Source organism: Tiliqua scincoides, chromosome 3 (assembly GCF_035046505.1).
Source record: "Tiliqua scincoides isolate rTilSci1 chromosome 3, rTilSci1.hap2, whole genome shotgun sequence".
Taxonomy (NCBI): domain Eukaryota; kingdom Metazoa; phylum Chordata; class Lepidosauria; order Squamata; family Scincidae; genus Tiliqua; species Tiliqua scincoides.
The window spans coordinates 102,565,671-102,588,831 of NC_089823.1; the positions used below are offsets into that span (position 1 = coordinate 102,565,671).

Consider the following 23,161-nt stretch of genomic DNA (forward strand, 5'->3'; position numbering starts at 1 on the left):
ACCAGCTGCCCCAATGGGTACGTCTATGGGAACGGCGGGCACGGCTGCCTGGATGGAGCAGCCAGATGGTGATGGGGGTACTGCTAAGTGCCAGGGGGGGGGTTAGCCTCTGGATGCAGGCAACGCTCTGCTGCGCGGTGGCGGGCAGGGGCAGCCCCTGGAGTGGCGAGGAGGACTTCTGGGGGAGCAGGAGGCGCTCAGAGCAGGCAGCTGGCTTGCAAAACTCTCGTGCTACCCTATGTGCGCGCGCGTGCGTGGAGGCTCTGTCTTGGGGAGGAACTTGCTGGCTCCTGCAGGAGCAGGCGCGCAGGGTGAGGGCTGCTCTTGGTCGGCGGCGCGGGAACGCGTGCAGGCGGAGGTGTTCACTGCAAGCCTCCACCTTCGGGGCAATGGGAGGAGGAGAAGGCAGTGTGCTCCTGGCCAACCGCGGTACGTGGCTGGATGCGACGGAGCTCGGCTTGAGGACTGAGCCAGAACTCAGGCTGCAGTCTTATCCACCCTGACCTGGGAGTAAGCCCCATTGATTCTGATTGGAGTTACTTCTGAGTAGACATGCAGAGGAATGGGCTCCAAGCCTGCCATCCTAGCCACCCTGACCTCATTAAGCCCCATTGCCAGTAATGGGGAGTTTCTTCTGACTAGACATGCCTGGGATTGGGCTTTCACTGCGCGCGCCTTGGGAGGCTCCACCGCTTCCAGTGACGCTCCCCGAGGGCTGGAGGGGGGCGTCTTTTTGCGACTGCGCCTTTCCACGGGGCGCTGGCAGCAGCGCCTTCAAGGGCTTCAAGCGCCTTCGTCGTCCTCTGAAGGGGCTGCGAGGTCACTGGGGGTTCATCTCCTGCCCGCCTTTGCCAGTGGCTTTTGAGCAACGCAGGCGCAAACTCGTCAGGTGCAGCTGCTTCTAGTCTGGCCAAGGCAAAACTTCGCCTGTTGAGTTTCTGCATGCCCGGGCCCTGCCTGCACCTTCGTCTGCCTCCGCGTTTGGCAATGAAGGCACCTTCTCGGGCGCTGCTGCTGTTGCGCGCCTTCCTTCCGAGCCTTGTGGAGTCCGCGCCCCACTTCTCTTTTTTGCGGTCGCAGAAGCAACTGCCTGTGGCTGCAGTCCTAGTCACACTTTCCTGGGAGTAAGCCCCATGGACTCTGATGGGACTTACTTCTGAGTAGACAGGCATACGACTGACTCTATGAGTGCAACAGCGTCTGGAGCCTGCAGGCGAGCCAGTGGCTGGCGAGTCCTAGCAGGGAGAGGCGCAGGATGGAGGAGGTCCCTTTGCGCAAGGGCAGTGGGCTGGTTCCGCGCTCTCTTCGCCCACTCCGGGTCCCCTCCGGGTGCAGGCGCCGCAGCCCTGGGACAACAAACTGGCCACGTGGCTGGGCAAGTGATGAAAGTTCTGATGGTTGGCAAACTCGTACCAAGCAAGCAGCCTACGATCCTCCACACACACATTAGCAAGCGCTGCTGAAATCGGGCAATTTACTCCCACGTAAGTACGCCAAGGACTGTAGCCGTGGTAGGCATGCCCTGCTGGACGCATCATATCCATGTTCCTGTTAGAGCCACTATAATTGAACCCTGAAACGGGGCGTGCAGGTATCCTACTCGTGAACTGAAGCTATTAGTACTTAGAAGTTTATATAAGTACCTAGGAACATCACTTGATCAAAGTGGTTTCATTTTTCCTCCTCTAGCTTCTGGTGTAAAGTAAGTAAAAAACAAACAACGTTGAACTGGATATTTCAGTTTGACCTGCACAGAGCTATATGTTGGCAACCTTCAGTCTTGAAAGGCTACGGTATCGCGCTCTGAAAGGTGGTTCTGGCACAGCGTCTAGTGTGGCTGAAAAGGCCAATCCCTTTTGTTTTTTTCTTTTTGCCAAGGCCCATTGCAAAGAGGGCCATTGCTTGCAAAGAGCAGGCAAGTACATAACCAGCCCTTAGGAGAAATTGGGGCTGAACTGTGATGCTGTCTTGTGCACATCCAAATTTTGCTTGGGTACATTGACCTGGTACTTGTAGGATTGCCACCTTTTTTTCTTCCCTGCCAGCACTTCTGTGGCTTTAAGGGTTGCCTGGCCTTCATAAATCAGATGAGTCAGGGCTGTCTTGGACATTGATTCCAGTGCAAGCAGCACCTGTTAAATTTCTGCCTGAAACAGCTGTTAAAGGTACAATAGCTTGTCAGGAAAAGGTGGCAGCTGTCCTTGTGTGGTAATACTGTAGGGTTTCCAGCTAATCTGTAGCTATTCTTTTGACTGCCCTTTGCTCTGTAGCAGGTGATGATGCTCCATGCTGTGAAAAGCTTTGTATGCTGGTTTCTGCATATCAGGCCACTGGTAAAATGAGAAAAGCAGGTCAAAATGTTCTTTTTGGTTTTTTTCTGACCAGTTGGCAACTCAAATGCCCATTGGCAATACCCTGTTTATAACAACCCTGTTTGTATTCATTGATCATAATGGTACTTGTATGCTGTACAGCAGATCACCTTTTACTTTTTCCCCATGTAGATCTTCATGATTGAAATATAATACAGACACATAGAAGTATTTAAAACAAATCATTAAGAGTTAAAAACATTTACTAGGAAATAAGTCTCATTGTGGCCATTAGTGTACTTCATACTGAATAAACAGGTTCAGAATCTGTGTGTAAGGGATATGTATTAAGGATTAATTTTATTATTGGATTGGATGGTGCAAGAGGATATGCTATATCTTGAGAAGCATGCTTCAAAATTTGTTTTAGAAATATTGACCAATAAGACTTTAATCCAGCGTTTCATACTTACTAAACACATAACTGCTTAAAAATCAATAAATATGTGCTTATTGTTAATCCCTGCATAATGCTGGACTCAAAACTATCTATGCGAAGCTATACAAAGTAAAATACTTCTCCCTCCCTTTCCCAGCAGTGGAGAATATAAGGTTGTGGACTCTTTCCTTTTTTTCTGCTTATTTTTCCAGTTTATTGTATTGTGTGCTAATTTCACTGTTCCTCAACACATAGTAGTATACATTCACACACCACTTGCCCTCCTGTAGGTTGAAAAAACTCCAGTCAATCTGAGGGTTGATAAAACATATTTGTGGACGTCCTGTTTGAAACTTTTGTTTGCACTCCTGCGAGAAAGTCCACTAATACTTGTCTGTTTTCTCAAGTACTTGCACATTTATTCTCATCTGATTTATACTCATCTGATTCAAATGGTGGTGAAAAAGACTTGGATTTTAGCCAATACTGACACATTAAATCAGCTTTGATTTTCTTGCATCAGTACACTGGTGTTAAAATGATCCATAGTGCGTGTGTATTCAAAAATTAACATATCTGTTTGCCAACACCAGAGAGGCAATTTGCCTCCAAGGTAAACTCTTATTATGTTCCCATCTTTACCACAGATGAACAGCAATTGACGTGCATCTTGAAGATTTCTTTGTACACAAGAAATGGCTTTCTAAGCACTGCTTGTGCTTGTTATCCATTCAAGGTGCATAGTTTGTGGCATCAAGATTTTTGTGTTAGTATGTTCAGGAGTTCTGAACTGTCACCAGAGTACCTGATGTATGGTTGTTGGTGTGGGTAAAGCCCTTTTCAGTATGCCAAGCAGCCAACTCCTAGATGTGCTAGATTTGGATATGCACAACCATTTTGTCCTGGGCTGAATGAGATGGAAGCTGACCTGAGCAAAGATTTTCCCACAGACTGCTGAAGATCTAAGTAGTTCCTGATTCTTAAGTTGTTTTTTTTTTGGCTTTGTTTCATGTATAACAACTATATATAGAATTGTCAGCAGTACTGTCAGCTAGTTGTGTGTTGTTACATGTGGTCCATAGTTCACTAGCATGAAGCAAGAATACAGCTTTTATTCTGTATTAATTGCTCTCTATTACAGATATGCTTAGTTCGAAACTCTAAAGTACATATCTTAAAGTTTTATCTTAAAGTTTTAAGATAAAGTTTTATCTTAAAGATAGTGAAGTTGCATACATAGGTGAACAAGAAATGCTGACATAAAACAAAAAAAACTAAGGTGACAAGTTTTCATTTTGAGCTTCCATTTTTGCCCTAATGTGTCACTTATTGACACTGAATAACATTGAATCATTGCCATTTGGTGGAGAGATCCTTTTGCAGCTCTTCACCATCATGCTGAATATTTTGAGGTCATCTGCAAACTTGGTCACCTCACTGTTTATACCCCTAACTCACAGGTTCTCAAACTGGGGCTACCCCTGCTAATTGGGTAAGAGGCACTTTTTCAAGTGAGTGCTCCTTTTTTTTTTTTTTTAGCAGGGGGAGAGTAACTGGCCCACGTCACCCCAGCACTGTCTGTTCTAGTGGCTGTCTGCTGGTATTCATTTGCATTTTTTTAGATTGTGAGCCCTTTTGGGACAGGGAGCCATTTACGTTATTTGATTTTTCTCTGTAAACCGCTTTGTGAACTTTTAGTTGAAAAGCGGTATATAGATACTGTTGATTGATTGATTGATTGGGGCGTCTTGATGCCCCAGCCAGAGCCCTGGCCTCTGTCCCCTTAAGGAGTAGGGAGGGGGGAGGCAGTGATGCGTTCGCCAGGATCGTGTCACTTTGGTGGGGCACACCATATTTTTGTGTTTTGTGTCACAGCCAGCTGCAGCCTCCACGGGGGTGCGGAGAGCCCTGTGCCAGCCTCTGCAGGGCTCTGCAACATGGTAGAGACAGGCAAAATAATGATTGCGACCCACTTCCGGTTTGCGATTGCGAAACCAGAAGTGGGTCGTGATCGTTATCTGCACTGTCACATTGCTGCCTCCACCTCCCCCACAAGGACTTACTGTGGGGCTCAAACTCCTTGGGAGTTTGAGAACCACTGCCCTAACTCCAAATCATTTATGAACAAGTTAAAGAGCATCAGTCCTGAGGCATATCCTTAGAGAAACCCTACCTGTTAACTTACCTTCACTGTGAAAATTCCATTTGTACCTACCCTCTGCTTTCTGTCCTTTAACCAGTTACTCTTGTGTAATCAACCCATAACAGGAACTGTTCTGTTAATGTATGACTGCAATTTACTCAAGAACGTTTGGAGAGGAACTTTTTAAAAAAGTTTTAGTACACAGCGTCAACTGGATCATTCCTATTCACATATCTTTTGTTGTTCTCAGAGAAGCAGGACTTGCTTACCTTTGCAGAAAGCATGCTGATTCTCTTTCAGCATGTCTCGCTTTTCTATATATTAAATATGTACAAAGTCACCCCTTGTCTTACACACAGTTGATTTGTGCAAATTCAATTACATGAGCAAAAGGGACTTTTGCAAAAGGGAACTGAGAAAAACATCAGTTTAAATAGTGTAGGGTAGGCAATTTCTCCCACTTATTCCATTTAAAAACAACCTGCCATTCCCAGCAGCATAGCTAGGGAGAGCACCATTTGCTCCAAAGGGTGATGTCAGTTCTGTGTTTGGAGAAGGACAGTGGTGGATTCACAATCCTTGGGTCATGCGCTGGCCAACGGCCTGGTTTGGATCAGGCCCTAAGTTATTGATGTTGCCTTAACGTTTTTAGTCTTGTGCTCCTCATGCTTTGTTTTCACACTCCTTATTGTTGGCTTACGTTTCTCTTGCCAGGGTTGTAAACTCATGTTTTACCTATAAGTTGTTACCTAGAATTTTGTAGCTGAAGGTACATGGATGGAATTTTTTCATTGTTCATGCATTTCACAGGCAATTTGTTTTACTCATATTCAAACCTTTTAGAAATTATATTGTTTTAAAAATGTCTCTAGGGCCTAAAAAGGTCTGGAATATGTAAAATACTATTTTTCTCAACAGCAAAGCATTGGTTTATGTGGGTGTATTATGTCAAGGATGCTTATTGATTTTCATACCTTTTTACTTTTCTCTCTCTCCTGTCCCCGTCCCCCAGAGAAAAACAGACCTGGAAAACGTGTGGTAAGTGTTATGTTACAGAATTGGGCAGGCTTATGTATAATAGGTGTAACTTTTTATGTCATTGCTCTATAGCAGCCATTTTCAACCACTGTTCCATGGCACACTGGTGTGCCATGAATGGTCTCCAGGTGTGCCGCAGGAGTTGGGTGAAGGGTCATTTCTTAATAGGACCATTGGGGGATATGAGCCCCCCACTGACAGCATGGTGTGCCTTGTCAATTGTCAAAAACTGATGGTGTGCCTTGACAATTTTAGTACCTTGTCAGTGTGCCATGAGATGAAAAAGGTTGAAAATCACTGCTCTATAGCCTGTGTTGCTTTCTTGGCCAAAATTCAAAGTGTTGCTTTTTATCTAATCATTCGGAGATGTAATCTTTTGTTGTTCTTAGTTGCAATTTCTCCAAGTTATTTTCTTCATAGCATTTTCAAAGCAACAAATGTGAGTGGCAGAGAGAAGTGGTGGTCTTTGCGGCCACTTTACAGATCTGAAATGTTTTTCAGTTAAGTATCTGTCAAAGCATAAACATAAGGACCTCTTGGCTGCAATGGAACAGTTTTTCAAATGTGAATTTGTTTTGAGTATTTATATGCCGCTTTTTCAGCAAAAAAGTGTGCATAATGATTTAACACATTTAAATAGAATATGTTAAGTATATGTTTCATAATGTGTATATATGTTCACACACTTTCTTGTCATTACCTGAAAACTAAAGGAAAAGACCAACTAGAAATCCAAGTGCTCATCTTCTTCTGTTTTTCTACTCCATCAGCTAGGTTGCTTTGGCTATCCACTCAGCATCTTCTTCATAGTCATCAATGAATTCTGTGAAAGATTCTCCTATTATGGAATGCGAGGTAATTTTCTTTTTAACTCTGACGGGATGCTTGTGGCTAGAGCCACAGAAAGCTTCTTATCTAATTACATTCATTGTTTCCTTCCTATAGCTGTGCTTGTCCTCTACTTCACATATTTTCTCAACTGGAACGATAACTTTGCTACAGCCATTTACCACACATTTGTTGCCCTTTGCTACTTAACACCTATCCTTGGAGCAATTGTAGCTGATTCTTGGCTTGGAAAGTTCAAGTAAGTGCAAGTTTAGAGTGCCAAAGCAATTCTAGCGTAAGAAAACATTCAAAGTACTTCATTTGGACATGAGTATATTTTTGTGTTTGAGTGTTGTCAGGAGTGCTTTGTCATGAGTGTTTTATTTATTTATTTATTTTACATATTAATTCTATCTTTCGACCATGCAAATTGTGTCTAGTTTTTAACCCAATACTAAAGAAAAAACCGAGCTGCTATCTCTTTTTGTGCTCATATCCTGTGCGTCTAACTTGGGTGTGTCAAAAATAAGGCCCGTGGCCCGAATACGGCCCCCCAGAAGCAATTTATCTGCCCCTTTATGTTTGGGTTCTCCCAGCTTGATAATTAGGTTCTCTCATATCTTGAAAATATGAACACGGTTTGCACATTTTTCTCTTCTGTCATTTGCAGTTGTTTTTATACATGAGAAACAAGTGCTTATTTCTGGTCATCATCTGCTTAATGATGTCACTTTCTGGTTAATGATGTCATTTCCAACTCTCAGCTGGCACCATGAATGCTAACTTAGGTCCTCTGTATGAAATGAATGACATCCCTGGTCTAACTGCTGCAAGACAGACAGAAAGTATTCAAATAAACCTATTCCCAATATGGAAATGCAGAGATGAGTGGAACTGCCAAATTCTTGCAGTTCCTGTACAGATGCCTAGAACAGACGGAAACTCTAATTTGGCTTTTTCCTATACAGATGTATAATCAAGCATGTTGACACCCATATGCTTGTTGAGCATAATTAAAATATATATCTTGCAAACTCCATAGACTGAAACAAGTGTCATGGGAAGCTTTGAATATATGGAATGAACATAAGTGTTTCGTTTTACTTACAAAATATAGTAGGAATTAGGACTAATTATGTTTGCTTTTATGATTTCTCTATCTATGCCTAATAAAGGTTTATTCATTCATTCATTCAATATAGTAGGTCACAATTTTTTATAAAAGAGGATATTTAAATTGTTTTAATGTATGCAAATGGAAACTGCAGCATAGATTACTAATTGTATGAGAGAGAGAGAGTGAGCAAGAGCACTCATGCAAGAGCCTCTTAATTGTTTTAATGAGTATCGGGCAGGTTAGTTAGAACAAATTAAGGGATGTTTTAAGTGTAACTTTGCCAGTCTCTGTTACGTTTGTGTTAATGAGTGACCTTGGCACTTACTCCGTAATTTGATGGGCGGGGAATTCTGGTTTGTGGGAGAGAATATATGTTGTATATGAAATCTATTGTATATAATTTATACAGTAGAAACTACGTAAGAGCCTTTCAACTAGCAACCAACACATTTCTCTCTCCTTTTCCAAAGTGACTGCAACTCTTTCTGAAATGCTTTTGTTGAGCATTTGAGCGTAATTTAAAACAAATAAAGGCAATATATGAATAAGAAAGAACATTTGTTTTCTACATTCCATGACTTCTTGTTCTTGGTTTTTTAGCCAGGTATATATGACAGTACCTTTTTTTTTTTTTTGCATATTTCCCCTTTAGGTTTTTTTTTGGGGGGGGGGGGGGAGGTTGTAAAACAGTCCTTCTAGAACTTAAAAAAAAAAGTCTTAATACAGTAAATGCAATCTGGGTGCATACAAGCCAACATTTTTAAATGAATGTATATAAAAGTTAAGAGTGGATGTGTTGTGCACAGTTCAAATATTTCCTGCAGGAAACCCCAGTGTGTGTCTTAGCAATTTCAATTGCAGCATCAACTGTGAAGTTGTACTTACCTGGAACAAAGTAAATGCTACTAAAATCATATGAGTTTACTTCTAGGCAAACATGGTTAAGACTGAGCTGTTAAGTTCACTGTACTTTTCAGGTCTAGCATGTTTTTACATACAGAGATTGTGAACTTAGTAGGATACTGAGGAAGGAATAACAATTCAGTGGGGATTGAATTGACATCCAGTGATTTTTAGTATCTTTACACAGCATGCTCGCAATTAGTTGTCATGGTATATTTGTCAAACAGTGTTAAGCACAATGTAACATATTCAAGGAGGAAATGAGAGTTGAACTGTTAAAAGATGACTCCTGTCTTTCTTTTTTCATAACAGGACCATTATTTCCTTGTCCATTGTGTACACAGTCGGGCAAGTAGTCTTGTCAATAAGTTCTATACGCGATATGATGGATCACAACCGTGATGGAAAGCCAGATCACATTGCAATTCCTGTGTAAGTTGCAGCATTTATTTCTGTCTTACCCTTGAATGGATACTGAAACACATTAGAAATAAAATGTACCATAAGTCCTTTATTTACTCTGCTTCTAAGTGTTGTGGCCTTGGCTCCTCTCTGTGAATCGTATTATTCCTTTTGTGTGTCAAAGTCCAGGGAGGTTTAATTTTAATTTCTGTAAACCTGCAAATATAAATGGGTAGAGAAAGGTGCTTCAATTCTCATATTAAGGTTGCACTTGCAAGATAGGTAGCCCAATCCTAACCTGCACTGATCCAGCAGGGCAACTCTTCATCCTATGTGCAAATTGAGTAGGTCTCTTCAAGGTAAGGAGACATATGTGCCCATGCCCTGGGGAAAGCTTCAGCCACAGCAATGGGCCTACCTGGTCCTTTGCCTGCTAATTCACTGGCACAAGTCCAAGTAGTGCCCTATTGGTAGATCTGACCCAGGAAGGTTGCATTCCAGGTCAACCAATCCTGCCTCTTCCTTGTCCCAATCTGCCCCCATCTCTACCTTCCCCTGCTCCATCACACTCCCTCCTTGCCCTCCCCCAACCCTTGTGCCACTCAGAACAGCTCTTTCCTGCTCTGGCACACATTCCTTCTTCCACTGGCTTGGGTGGAACAGCGCAGGTCTTCCCATTGGTGCCCCTATCTTCTGCGCTGTTGCAATATGCTTTATGGCATTTGTGACAGCATGCACCAGCAGAACTGTCGTTACACTAACACAAGAGGTCAGTAGGACTGTGCTGTGAATTTTGTTTATGTAACTTGGTAGTGCTTTCATTTTAGAGAGGGAATACTGTAATGTATCATCTGTTTACTTGGAGCACCTACCTGACAATTAATTGCTACATGCATGAAAATTCACCTAGAAACTTGCTTGAATTTGCAGTATCTTAATTTAAATGTGGCACCATGGGTTATTGGAGGTAACCTTCTCCTATGTAATCATGGAGATATGGGAGAAGGGGACACAGTGAACAAAAAGGATCACCTTAGCTCTAAAACTGCAATAATACTGACACTTACCCTCAATTAAGCCCTGTTGAATTTGGTAGTACTTGCTTCCAAGTCAGCATGAATAGGATTTGCTATAAGACTTACAGGAACATATGTGATGTTCTGCGTATTTACATTTATTTTTATATATAATTTCATTGCATTGGGATCCTGCCAAAAGCTAATGAAAACACATCCTGTGTTTAAGGTCTTATCTGTTACTGCACTGGATGCATGAGCATAAGTATAATTTATATGGTAGTGTTTTTCCTTGGTACAATACTATGCTTTAATAATGCACTGTATTGTCCATTAGTAGACAATTATTGTAGAAATTATCTGCTTTCTTGTATGTTGGCTGTCTTGTACCATGACATGAGTCAGGCTTAATCTTGGATAACTTCTGGAATCTTATTTTTGTGACAGAACCCCAGTCCCAAACACATCACCGTAAACCACATTATGGGATTTATAGGAGGTGTAAGCTATTTACGGAGCAGGATATTTTATGTACTTGTTTGTCTTTATAATTTTAAACTACTTCTCTAAAAAAAAAAACACTAACCGAAACATAAGTGACTCAAAACCAATATATAAGACGATTTTAAAATGCAGTAAAAACAATTGCACTGTAAAATTACAGAAGAGACCAGACTAATATCTAAATAACTTCTTATGCTAGTTTGTTTAATGCTGCTGTTCTGCAAGATCAGGGGTGCCCAAACCCCGGCCCTGGGGCCACATGCGGCCCTCGAGGCCTCTCAACGTGGCCCTCAGGGAGCCCCCAGTCTCCAATGAGCCTCTGGCCCTCCAGAGATTTGTTGTAGCCCGCACTGGCCCGACACAACTGCTCTCAGCGTGAAGGCAACTGTTTGACCTCTTTGCGTGAGCTGTGGGATGAGGGCTTCCTCCACTGCTTGCCTTTTATAGGCCCTGAGCTATTGCAAGACCTTCATTCATTCATATAAGTTCATCTTTAATATATTCATTTATGTAAACTTATGTAAATTTATTCAAATTTTAAATGTAAATTAATTCTTTCTTTCCTGGGCCCCTGACATAGTGTCAGAGTGATGATGTGGCCCTCCTGCCAAAAACTTTGGACACCCCTGTGCAAGATGTTTCAGACTATTTATACACAGAGCTGCCTATTCCTGTCCTCCTAGTGATCCTTCCTCAGGAGGCGCCTATCCCTTGGGATCACTTATATTAAGCTGTTACTCCCATGGCGCACTTGCTAGTACATCATAACACCAGAAATATCCTGTGGATGGAAATATAATTAAATAAGCTTTATTTACCTATTCATATATTAATGGCTGTTATTACTGTTGCAGTGCTATGTCTATGGTTGGTTTGATCCTTATTGCTTTTGGAACTGGAGGAATTAAGCCCTGTGTAGCAGCATTTGGTGGAGATCAGTTTGAAGACCATCAGGTAAATAGTATATCAAACATATAACTTTTTCATCTGCCATGGTGATGCTGCAAAAGCATTCTATCTGACACCACCTCAGCACTTAAGCATTTATAATGCTGAAGCTAGAAATGTCTATGGCAGACATATGTCCTCAGTTGGACATAAAGCACACCAAATTGTATTTTCATACTAATTTTCTTCTTTGCACTTCAGGAAAAACAAAGAAGCAGGTTCTTCTCTATATTTTATCTGGCCATTAATGCTGGAAGCCTTCTCTCCACTATAATTACTCCAATTCTCAGAGGTAAAACTTGCATGACTAGTGTCAAAAATTTTCCTCTAGACTGAGGAATCCATTGCTGTTGTACTCTACTACTTAATCTCAGGCTCAGTTTTCTTAATAAATAAAAGCAGGGACTTTAACAAAGGTATCTGAAGTTCCTGCCTTCTTCCACCCAATCCAACCCACCATCTTAGGTCATCAGAAATAGTCCTTTTGCAGATGTCATCTCCTTCAGAGGTGAGGAGGGTGATGACTAAAGGAAGGGCTGACTAAAGGGTGGCACCCATGCCTTGGAATTTCTTCCCTGAGGATTAGCAAACTGCCTCTTCTTTGATGGTAACCCAGCAGGGTCTCAAAACACATTTATTCCAATTCGCTTTTAGTTCAGTTTCTGGGTTTTATTATGAGATTTTGTGGCCTTCCCCCAGGTTGTGTTAAACTATGATTGGTTGCTGCGTATATGCTGGTTTTTGATTGACTATTGGTTGTTCTTACCCTTGTCTCTAGTCATTATGGTGACATTAATTATGGAATAGATGTATTGTATTTTTAAACTATATTATAAATTCTTATCTGTATTAATTTTTGAACTTTATTCTGTGAGCTACTTTGGGTTACACATCGGAGATAAAAAAAGTGGGATATAAATACTTCAAATAAATAAGTGCAGTGGTACTAGTGGGGGCATCCATTCCTGGACCCTTGCGGATACCAAAATCCATGGATAATTAAAACTGTGGCTTGATCTGGTGTGGTGCTGCAATAACTTCCCAGGGGGCTGTGCTTGACCCTCCAGATATTACACGCAGCCTCCCAGTGTCTCAGAGCACCTACAGAAGCTACTCAAAGTCACTGGTGTGAACGAAGTGACTTCTGGTTGTGTCTCAGAGGTGTTCTGTAGCCCTCCGTGTGTGAGCGCCAAATCTGCTGATGTTCAAAACCGTGGTTGCCAAGCCTGTCAATGGTTCACTGTAAATAAAAGCAGTGTCAGTGGTAACCTTTAAGGAGAAGGCCTGTATTTTTGATGATTCCTTGAGTCATGATTCTGTCTATAGTTCTGTGTTTCTATTTGTTTCTAAATAGATGAAGAATGTGGAATTTATACCAAGCAGAAATGTTATCCCCTAGCATTTGGTGTTCCTGCTGCACTGATGGCTGTTGCACTGAGTATGTGAAACATTAATTTACCCTTTAATTTAATTTGCCTTATTCTAGTTTGTTGCTTTTTAAAAAAAAGAGAAATAGATTATGAGTGAACTTCATATTGAAATCTGCATTCCAGAGGGATCAAGTATACGATTTATCTTAAATGTTGTGTATCTGCAGAGGCACTACCATTGTCAATGAACTATAGTTCATTGTGAGTGAACTTATTGTGTGTATATTTTAGAGTTGCGGTAGAAATACAAAACATATTTAAAAAATTTCTTACGTTCTTTAAATTAGTAGAAAATATTGCAGTCCTAGCCATGCTTTCCTGGGAGTAATCCCCTTTAAAAGGGTAGGACTTCTGAATAAACATGATTCTGCCAGCCATCTTCATCCAATTTGGCCTTTACACTTTCTCTCAAAGATCTGTCTAAACTTATGAATTTGCTGTTAAGCCATGTCCTAAAGAAGAGAGACTAACTGAAAATCTGTTACTTAGAACAATGGATAACAATAGGAAATGGTATGCAACCCATGTCCTCACCATAGCATATGATAATATCATATGATGATCATATGATTATGAATATACAGATTTCATTATAGAAACCTCCCCCCCCTGTGATTTACACACAGGTTGTGCAGTATTTCATTGACTGAAGTGCTTTAAGTGTAAGCCTCTTGTCTCATTTCAGGCAAGTGTAAGTTGGGGTTTCCCTAGCTTTCTCCTGTTGCAACCTAGTCACAGATTTGTTTCTGGAAAAGCTATGTGTAATGAACTGTGTTGCACGTTGCCGACATCCATGCAAGTCTTTCTTTCAGTCCTAAATGCATGTTTTAAATGGCACAGAGTTCTTAAGGCTCCCATTTGTTAAGAATGTATTTTTTCTTGGGGGGGAGGGGAAACTGACAAGTAAAAAGCAGTTGAATAACTCATTTTTTTTTCTCCAAGTGGAAAAATGTTAGAGGAAAATGAAGAGGAAAAGGTTGGTGTGAGGGAAAAGGATTATTTGTATCTTCCCACTGCTGGTCTCAAATTTAGTCTCGAGGGCTTTCATTGTGTGTTTAAAAAAAATCAACCTTAAACTCATGGAACTACATGTCATTGGTGTATGATTTGGAAGTGCCTGCCTCCTGTGCTTGCTGGTTAGGATTCCTTCTTAGTGACAGAAAGGTACTTTGCAGAAACATATAGTACTCTTAGTACTTATAGTATATCATATCTCCTGGAGCAGAACCCAAGTATCTAAAAACAAATTCAGGAGCACTCCACTGGGAAGCCAAAACTCAATTATTCTAGAGAAGGTTATTGGAGAAGTGTGGTGTACTAGGGCAAAAGAGGAGAATATAAATGAAAGTTTAAAAATATTTTTTAAAAGTTTGAATCTAAAAGACAAGTGGAAAGAGGACAAAATCATTTTATGGGGCTAAATAGTAAAGTGAGAGGGTGAGAAGATGACCCTGATGTGGAAGTGCATTATGCATAAAAGGAGGATATAATAAACTTGTGGTGGCCACTCCTGCGCTTGGCAGCACTTGTGAGAAAAGAATAAAAAACTGCATCTGATCCTGCTCTTTTCACAACCCAGTCATCAGTCTTTTTTTTTTTTTTATAAGTTAGCCGTGGTAACTAGACACCCAGTTTTTTGCACTTCTGTGTAATGGTGTTTCTCATCACATGCTTAGATGCTTGCTCTGTAGCAGCTATATTAGCATCCTGTGTAAAGCTTTTGAGAAAATGCTGAATTAAATGTAGCAAAGGAATTTCCCCTTACATGCAACTCCAAGCCATTGCAAAGCTCTTAGAGCATTAGATACTCCCCCCCCCACACCCACCCACTGTAATCTTCCTACTAACTCTTAAGAACATAAGAACAGCCCCACTGGATCAGGCCATAGGCCCATCTAGTCCAGCTTCCTGTATCTCACAGCGGCCCACCAAATGCCCCAGGGAGCACACCAGATAACAAGAGACCTCATCCTGGTGCTCTCCCCTACTTGGTGAGAGCACTTGGTGGTGTACTGTTGTTAACCTTGCTTCCCAAAATCCCTCTGGAATGCTCCATCTTATTTTGCAGCTTCAGCAACTTAGTGTCCTTTATTTCTCTCTGCAGTTGTGTTTGTAGCTGGAAGTACCATGTACAAGAAATCTCAACCTCAAGGCAATGTAATAGTCCAAGTTGCTAAATGCGTTGGGGTAAGCTATATACCACTTAACAAGTCAGGTTAAAATTTTCAATGAGAATTGAATGTTCTGAATAAAATCTATAAACAATTGAATTTGTATAGCTATTATCCCGAAGTACTGATGTGCTTTTTAAATTTTTATTAAAAACATTTTAAATGTGAATCATTTGTAATGATTGAGGACCCAATCCTATTCACACTTACTTGGGAGTAAGCCCCTTTGACGCTCATGGAACTTATTTCTGAGTAGATGTGCATAGGATGTCTTTTGGAATTGCCTCCTGATGATTTAGGAGCTGCCTCCTCCTTAGAATGGCAGAGGTCAAATACCTTTTTATTTAAATATTATTATAGGCTTTAGGGGTGCATGTTGGGGGGGCTGTAATTGGATATTTTGGTCTTACTACTGTTTTTTTAGTGGTTTGTTTTTAATGTTATTTAACAGTGCTTTTAATATCATTTCTATTGCCCTTATATTGCTGTAGATTTTTAAATTTTATGCACTGTGTTTTTTGCTGGGTTGTGCTACTGCTGTTGAGTTTATTTTATTGGATGTATTTTTTACTTCATATTTTAATCTTCATATATTTACTACTGTTGTATTTTTGTTTATTACTGAAAATGTTAGCAGCCATACTAACATCTGGAAAAAGTGGGGTAGAAATATTTTACATAAATAAATGCCCTTCTGAAGCTGATTCACCGCTTAAATAATATGTTCGTGTAAACCCTTTATTGGATTGCTGCCTTCAGCATGGATCTATTAGAACTGTATCCTGTGTCCACACAAAGTTAGTTCTTTCTAGTATAACAGATAACTTCCTAGGACACAGGGCCCTGTTTTCAGTTTCCATCGTTACCCAAAATGATCCTGACTGTTTCTGTCACATACCTGAACTACGTAGAACAGGGGTGCCCAAACCCCAGCCTGGGAGCCATTTGCAGCCCTCTGCGACCCCCAATCCGGCCCTCAGGGAGCCCCCAGTCTCCTGTGAGCCTCTGGCCCTCTGGAGACTTGCTGGAGTCCATGCTGGCCCAACGCAACTACTCTCAGCATGAGGGCCAACTGTTTTACCTCTTGCATGAGCTGCAGGCCGAGGGCTCTCTCCACTGCTTGCTGTTTCATGTCTGTGGACATGAAGGAAAGGCCAGTCTTGCTTTGCGCAAGGTCTTTTATAGTCCTTGAACTTTCATGAGCATTCATTTAAGTTCCATCTCTAATATATTCATTTTTGTAAATTTTAAGTATAAATTAATTGTTTTCCCCAGCCCCGAGATAGTATCAGAGAGATGATGTAGCCCTCCTGCCAAAAAGTTTGGACACCCCTGACCTAGAACATGGCAAAAGAACAAGAATCTTAAAAATACATCATTAGCACCTAATTCTAGATACAGAGGCTTGGGGGTGCATTTATTATGCTATTCAAAATGCAACAACTTGGAACCTTATCTTCTCACTTGTAAAATACTGAACAATCGACTCGTATGCAAAATACAATAAAACCTCACATTCAATCTCATTGCAGTTTGCCATTGGAAACAGATTCAGACATCGCAGCAAAAAATTCCCTAAAAGGGAGCACTGGCTAGACTGGGCTAGTGAGAAATATGATGTAAGTTGTGCAACCTATAGAGAGCTTTTGAAACTGGTTTCTTTTATGTTTTGCCTTTGTATTCAAAGTTTGCATTGGCCCGTTCTTGTTAAGTGATATTTTATGTCCAAGTTGTCCAGCGTAGCAGCCTCAGATGCATGGTCAAGGCTGAAATACCATCCATTCTTAACTGGGAGTAAGTCCCACTGACTATCATGGGACTTACTTCTGAGTAGTCATGTTTAGGATCGGGCTCTAAGACCTGGGACATAGCGTTTCTTTTGCAAGAATTACGTGATGCTGCAGAAGCAGTTTGTTTAAAATTTGATTTTTCTTTGAATTTGCCATAGTAGTTCTGCATGCAGGCCATGCTAGGTACCCTGATACATTTCTCTGTGCGTTGCTTCCAGCTCTAGCAAATGAGACAACAATTTACAGCTGTTGGAAGGAGGGCAATAGTTGTTTATAGTTAAACTGCCTTGAGCATTTGCTTTGGTACGGGAAAGGCAAGATATAAATTTCTTAAACAGTGAAACCAAATAAAATTTGACCTCATTATGTTCAGAACTTTAAACAAGTGTATCACTTGAGGGTTAAGGGGCACAGGGCAGACAAAAGGGCTTTTTTGAGCACATGAAAAGTGTGCTCTGGAGCTCTACCCACCAAATCAAAGCCTCCTACAACTGTTTGTCACATTGCTGGTTTTGCTGCCAGACAGCGGGTGTCCAGAGTGTTGTGTGTACCTCTGGGCACCACCTCCAGTACCAACAATGGTACACGTACCACTGGTTGAGAAATGCTGCTCTATGCACAACTATTTTCTAGGACCCAAGACATCCCTGAGCTATTTCCATACATCCCACAGAAAAACCCTCGCCAGCATGAAGCCTGTCAGTCATATCACTCTTTCAGTAATCTACTTGACTAACTTGCACAAAGCAGAAGGTCGGAATCAGTAAATGCATCTGTTGCAGCCTTCATTGAAAATCAAGTGCACCTGATCCAGATGTCACTAAATTTACTTATAAAATCTTTTGGCAGATCAGAATTCTGTTGCTAAAATCCTGCAGTAGTCAGTATTCTGCTCATTTTGCAGGCCAGCCTGCAAGTATTTTGTATTTGTTTCCCAGTAGGGAATGTGCGCTCTGCTCATGCGTTCTCCCAGTTTTGTCATGAAGAAACAGTCTCATCTCCCATATTGTTATGGCACACTGTGGACCTAACTGGTTAAAGACCCCTCTCTATGGCTTCCTTGGCCTGTTTAATCCTTGATCTGTTACTGGTCCCCACTTGTACTTCAACTGTTCGGACTGTATGCAGTAATCCCATGGTCAGTAACAAGTTTTACAAGAAAGTCACTATGGGGAAGGGATGGAGGGTGATGGATCACAAAAATGACTGTCAGCAAGTCCCTTTTCCTCAGCTACTAGGCCCTCCATGTATCATTCACTTCTAGAATGTGGGTTAGATTTATTGTTATAGTTTCTGAAATCTATATATGGAGAATCTTGTCATTCTACAGAGAATGTTTCATTTGTATTTCTGGTGATGTTCTTTGGTTATAGAAACTACTTATTGCTCAGATCAAGATGGTCTTGAAAGTGCTGTTCCTGTATATTCCTCTCCCCATGTTTTGGGCACTTTTTGATCAGCAGGTAACTAGCAGAAAGAAATTATATATTTCTTCAGATGTTTTGTAAAGCTATGGAGATGGTAGTTCCCAGACCTTTTGGTCAGGATGTATTGTTAGAACTTTTGCTTCAGTGTTGTATTGTACAAATATTTATTTGAAAAAAATAGTTATGCATCCACTAATTGAATATACGGTACATGATTTTGTGTGTGAGAAGGCACAATTGATGTATTGGCGTCTGTGAAAACACATTTCTATTTCAATAACCATACAGCCAATGGAAGCATTAAAAATACCTTTTATTATATTTCCCTAGTTTTAATTAAAAGCATGTTATCCTGTGGTTTACCTGTCCCTCTCTAAAACATAGACCAAAGGGAGTGTGTGTACTCGTATTTTTCTGTGCATTCTCAAGATATTTATTTTGAGGATATTTCATTAAAAGAAATCTCTGAAGATATCTTATCTTTTGTTAAGGGATCAAGATGGACATTGCAAGCCACAACCATGGATGGAGATATTGTAAGTCATTTCTCAACTTGTGCATTCCAATCCAGCTGTAGTTGTACTTTTGAGAAAGCATTTATGTATGACATCCTGTACACCTCATTGAGAGCACAGGATTCTTCATGCAGAAGTGTGCTGATGTGCACAGATATCCTTGACTGGATTGGAGCAGTGACATTTAAAATTAAAACTTGCATTTTAAAATTTTCAGTATTTCCAGAGGTAAAACACATTTCTCTCTTTTCTTTAGGGTCTTATTCAGATTAAACCAGACCAGATGCAGGTACATAATCTATATCAGTGTTTTCAGATATATCCAACAGATCTGAAAATTCATCCAATTTTATGGTTTGAAATTCTCAACTTTTCTCACTGCTTTTTTTAACAGACTGTAAATGCAATTCTCATAGTTATAATGGTCCCAGTTGTAGATGCTGCGGTTTACCCCCTAATTAAGAAATGCGGTATCAATTTCACGTAAGTTAACACACTTTTTGAATCTTCTTTTGGTCTATGAGCACAATTTGCCTTTACTTTTGATGAATATAGAACTGTGACTCTGACAATCAACCCATGGGGTATTTGGGGGTAGTAGGAGTTTTGTATAATAAATCACATAGGAAAAGGTGAGGAAAGAAAATTAACTTTAAGGGGAAGAAATCTAGAGTATATATCTTTTGCTGCTTAGTTGTAGCTGTGGTTTCCCTGCTGAAAAAGCAGGGCTATGGATGTTAATTGAGCCGAGAGGCATATGGATCCTTTTTCTGATTGCTCCTTACCACCGTCTCCACTGACCCCCTTTTTTGCTGCTAACAATAAACAGGAGCAGAGGCAGCAAAAAGGTTCCAAAGAAAAACCCTGCATTTGCAGAAAAGAACTGCATTTGCAGTTCAAAAGCATGTACTGTATGTCTCTGTTGCTTATTACAGGTTCTAGACTTTGGAATAGGTAATTCTAGAGCTATTCCTTTGCATGGTTGATCATGTGTGTGAGCTCATGGTATAGTGCAGTGGTTCTCGAACTTTTCCGGCTCGCGCCTCCCCTGATCCTTGTGGCCATTGGCCAGGGCTCCCCATTACAACACCTCACCTCAGTTACCCCCAAAATGGGGGTAAAGGTGTTACAGTTATACAATAGAAACAAAAAAACAGCTGCCAGCACTCTGAGGTTGCAGTCCTAACCACACTCACCTGAGAGCAAGCCCCATTGAACAAGATAGGACTTACTTCTGAGTAGACCTGGTTAGGATTGTGCCCTGAGTTTGTTATCAGCACACCTGGAGGGTTTGGGAAAGGGAGGGGGAAGTGATGAATTTGCTGCAGGAGGGAAAGACTTTGTTTTGTGTGTGTCTGCTAATTGCAAACTGTTGCAAACTGAGACCTAGAGACTGTTTTGCTGCAATCCTAACCTCACTTTCCTGGGAGTAAGCCCCACTGAACACACTAGGACTTACTTCTGAGTAGACCTAGCTAGGATTGTGCCTTTTGTCTTACAATAGCAGCCAACAGAGTACCCCCCCCAAAGGAGGCAGGAGGAAAAGGGGGAGTGGCTAAAAAGGAATGGGAATTTTTATTTTTAATCAATTTTTGGAGACAAAGCCATCAAGAGTGGCTTTTTTTCTTTTTTGAAGGGGAGGAAAAAGAGAGAGGAGGATCCTTGGTTAGGCTAACACAGATCCCAAGCCTATGTAGGTCTACTCAGAAGTAAGTCTCATTTGAGTCAGTGGGGCTTACTCCCAGGAAAGTGTGGAAAGGATTCCAGCCACACCCAGCAAGATTACAACTCACCCCAAAGTAGATGGGGGCTGCTCACACACATACACCCAACATGCAGATGCCACCCCTGTTCCCCCCAGGCAAGATGGAAGAATGCAGGCTGGGGCATTTGGACACCCCCCACTAAGAGCAGGCTGGCTCCCTCCTTCGCTGAGCTTACTCTTCCCTCCCAGTTTGAAGCCTGTCAGGAGCGCACCTGTGCTGATGAGATGCAGCACCTCAGCACTCTTCTCCTCTCCTCCAGTCTTGACCAATTCCAGGACACCCAGGGTGAGGGGCACATTGGGAAATGTAGTCCCTGGGGTGAGGTTGCACATGGAGAGAGCTCCATGATGAGATGCGGCACCTCTGCTGATGGCCAGCCAACTTTCTCTTCCACCTCCCCCCACCATGTTTCACACGCCCTCCCAGCCTCATGCTGCCCCACCCACCTCTGTCACAGCTGAAGGAAAGCAGCAGGTGCAGCTGAGCAGAGCTCTGCAGAAGCTGCAGTCACCTCTCTCCCCAGATGCCTCACGACGCCCCTGTCGGCTAGCCACGCCTCCCTAGGGAGGCTGGACGCACAGATTGAATACCTCAGGTATAGTGGATTCCATGTGACTGGCAGAGCTCGTGATCCTGCTTTTTGGAAGGCTGGGGAAGGGGACAAGAGAGAGGAAGGAAGCAATGTAGGGGCACACCTCTCCAGGTCAAGGAGACAAACAAATGTGATAGAGCCTCCTGGACAACTTTCTATAAGATTAGAGGAAGCAAACTTGGTTTTTAGTTTACGGCAGCAATTTTCAACATTTTTCATCTCATGGCATACTGACAAGATGCTAAAACTGTCAAGGTACACCATTAGTTTTTTGACAATTGTTAAGGTACACTTCTGGCAGGAGGCTCAGTCTCCCAATAGCTATACTAACGAACTCCATGGCACACCTGTGGACAATTCGCGGCACACCAGTATATTGTGGCACAGTGGTTGAAAATTATTGGTTTACGATATTCACAAATACAAATTTACATACTTGAATTTATTAATCTATATTACAGGGATAAATCATGAATGCAGACTGTGTGTCAGTCATGGAAAAAGGCCAAAAATAAGAAATCCAAGAGCTGAACAAACAAAAAAGGCACTGAAGACCATCTTCACCTAGGGTGCCATTAAGTTTGAGCTACAACTGATGAGTGTTTGATGCAATATGCGCCAAACTACATTGCATTGAACGTTGCATTGACTGCAGGGCCAAACTATGCATTTTTGTGTGTTTGCAGGTGAATAACAGCTGTAAGGAGATGACTTGTTTAGGATTAGAACCAGAATGCATGGGGAAGAGAGAGTGAACTATTTCTTCCTACTCTATAGTTCCAATGAGAACTGAACCTCTGCAGTTGCTATTAGCCCTAGGAGAGAAACCTCAGTTCTGGAGCTGCTAGAAACTTTGGGGCCACTGTTTTCACTTTTGAAATAAGTTGGAAATAAGTTTGGGGACTTTTGAATAAGTTGGAATAGCAGCGTATGCCAGATTTCTAATTCATGGAACTATTTAATGCTTACAATTTACTGGAAAGGCCCAGGGCAGAAAAACGTCAAATGGAGAAATTGCAAATACAGGTTGAGACTAATTCGAGTGGGTTCCCTTCCAAGCACTCATGTGGATAAAAAAAACCGCACTATAGCAAATCAATTTAAAAAACAAAGTTTCTTTGCTCCAGTGATTGAAAAACAGCCTTGCTGACCTTTTGACTCTAAGATAAGAGTCATTAAGAAGACAATCCATCAGCACTTCACTCAGCCCCTCCCTTCACCAAAGCAAAATGATCCCTTTCTTTCAAGTGCTGGGGGAAGGGAGGAGTCTGAAGGAGAGAGAAGGTTTGATGGATTGTTAGCCTTCTGCCCTATCTCTTTCTCTCTCATTAAGGAGGCTGTTGTTAAAGGAGACTGTTCAGTTTTTAAAATTGATTTAAAAGGGTTGCATTTTTCCCCTTCTCCAGGGGTCAGCACATTCTTTCTCATTTGCAGGGCCCATTCGTGTTGAGTCAAATAAAAAATCCATGTATAAATAGGCTGTATAAAAAATCCATGTATAAATCCATGTATAAATAGGCTGGAGCTGTACAACTGAGGACTGTTTCTAGATACTCCTCCATCTGGGCTTGGAACTAACTCTTAAGGGTTAGGAGCCTCTGCATCCTGATTCTATTGGTGTGCACACCCCAGTCCCTGTTTATTGCTGGCAAGTGGGGACAATGGGCGGAGTAGGAGGAAGAAGACATTTTGTGTATTTTTTCCTCCTCTCAACCTGTCTCTGCACACTGACCAATGGGCTATTTCTCCAAGTGACCTGCCAATTAAGACTGGAACCACCTGGAAAAGAATGGTCCAGTAGATCCATTGGCCAGTGGGGG

General features: G+C 41.6%; 1 protein-coding gene across 1 annotated transcript in view; it reads left to right on the forward strand.

The window, feature by feature from the left end:
- The first annotated feature begins 389 nt into the window (after nt 1-389).
- The window catches only part of SLC15A1 (solute carrier family 15 member 1), a 41,422-nt gene continuing 18,650 nt past the window's right edge, over nt 390-23,161 (forward strand). The window contains exons 1-14 of the mRNA XM_066621350.1: nt 390-429; nt 5,907-5,932; nt 6,703-6,787; nt 6,878-7,019; nt 9,093-9,212; nt 11,557-11,656; nt 11,852-11,942; nt 13,005-13,088; nt 15,185-15,267; nt 16,784-16,870; nt 18,415-18,504; nt 18,960-19,004; nt 19,240-19,272; nt 19,378-19,466. Of these exons, the coding sequence (XP_066477447.1) occupies nt 390-429; nt 5,907-5,932; nt 6,703-6,787; nt 6,878-7,019; nt 9,093-9,212; nt 11,557-11,656; nt 11,852-11,942; nt 13,005-13,088; nt 15,185-15,267; nt 16,784-16,870; nt 18,415-18,504; nt 18,960-19,004; nt 19,240-19,272; nt 19,378-19,466 (1,115 nt within the window). The remainder of the gene's footprint in view (nt 430-5,906; nt 5,933-6,702; nt 6,788-6,877; nt 7,020-9,092; nt 9,213-11,556; nt 11,657-11,851; nt 11,943-13,004; nt 13,089-15,184; nt 15,268-16,783; nt 16,871-18,414; nt 18,505-18,959; nt 19,005-19,239; nt 19,273-19,377; nt 19,467-23,161) is intronic.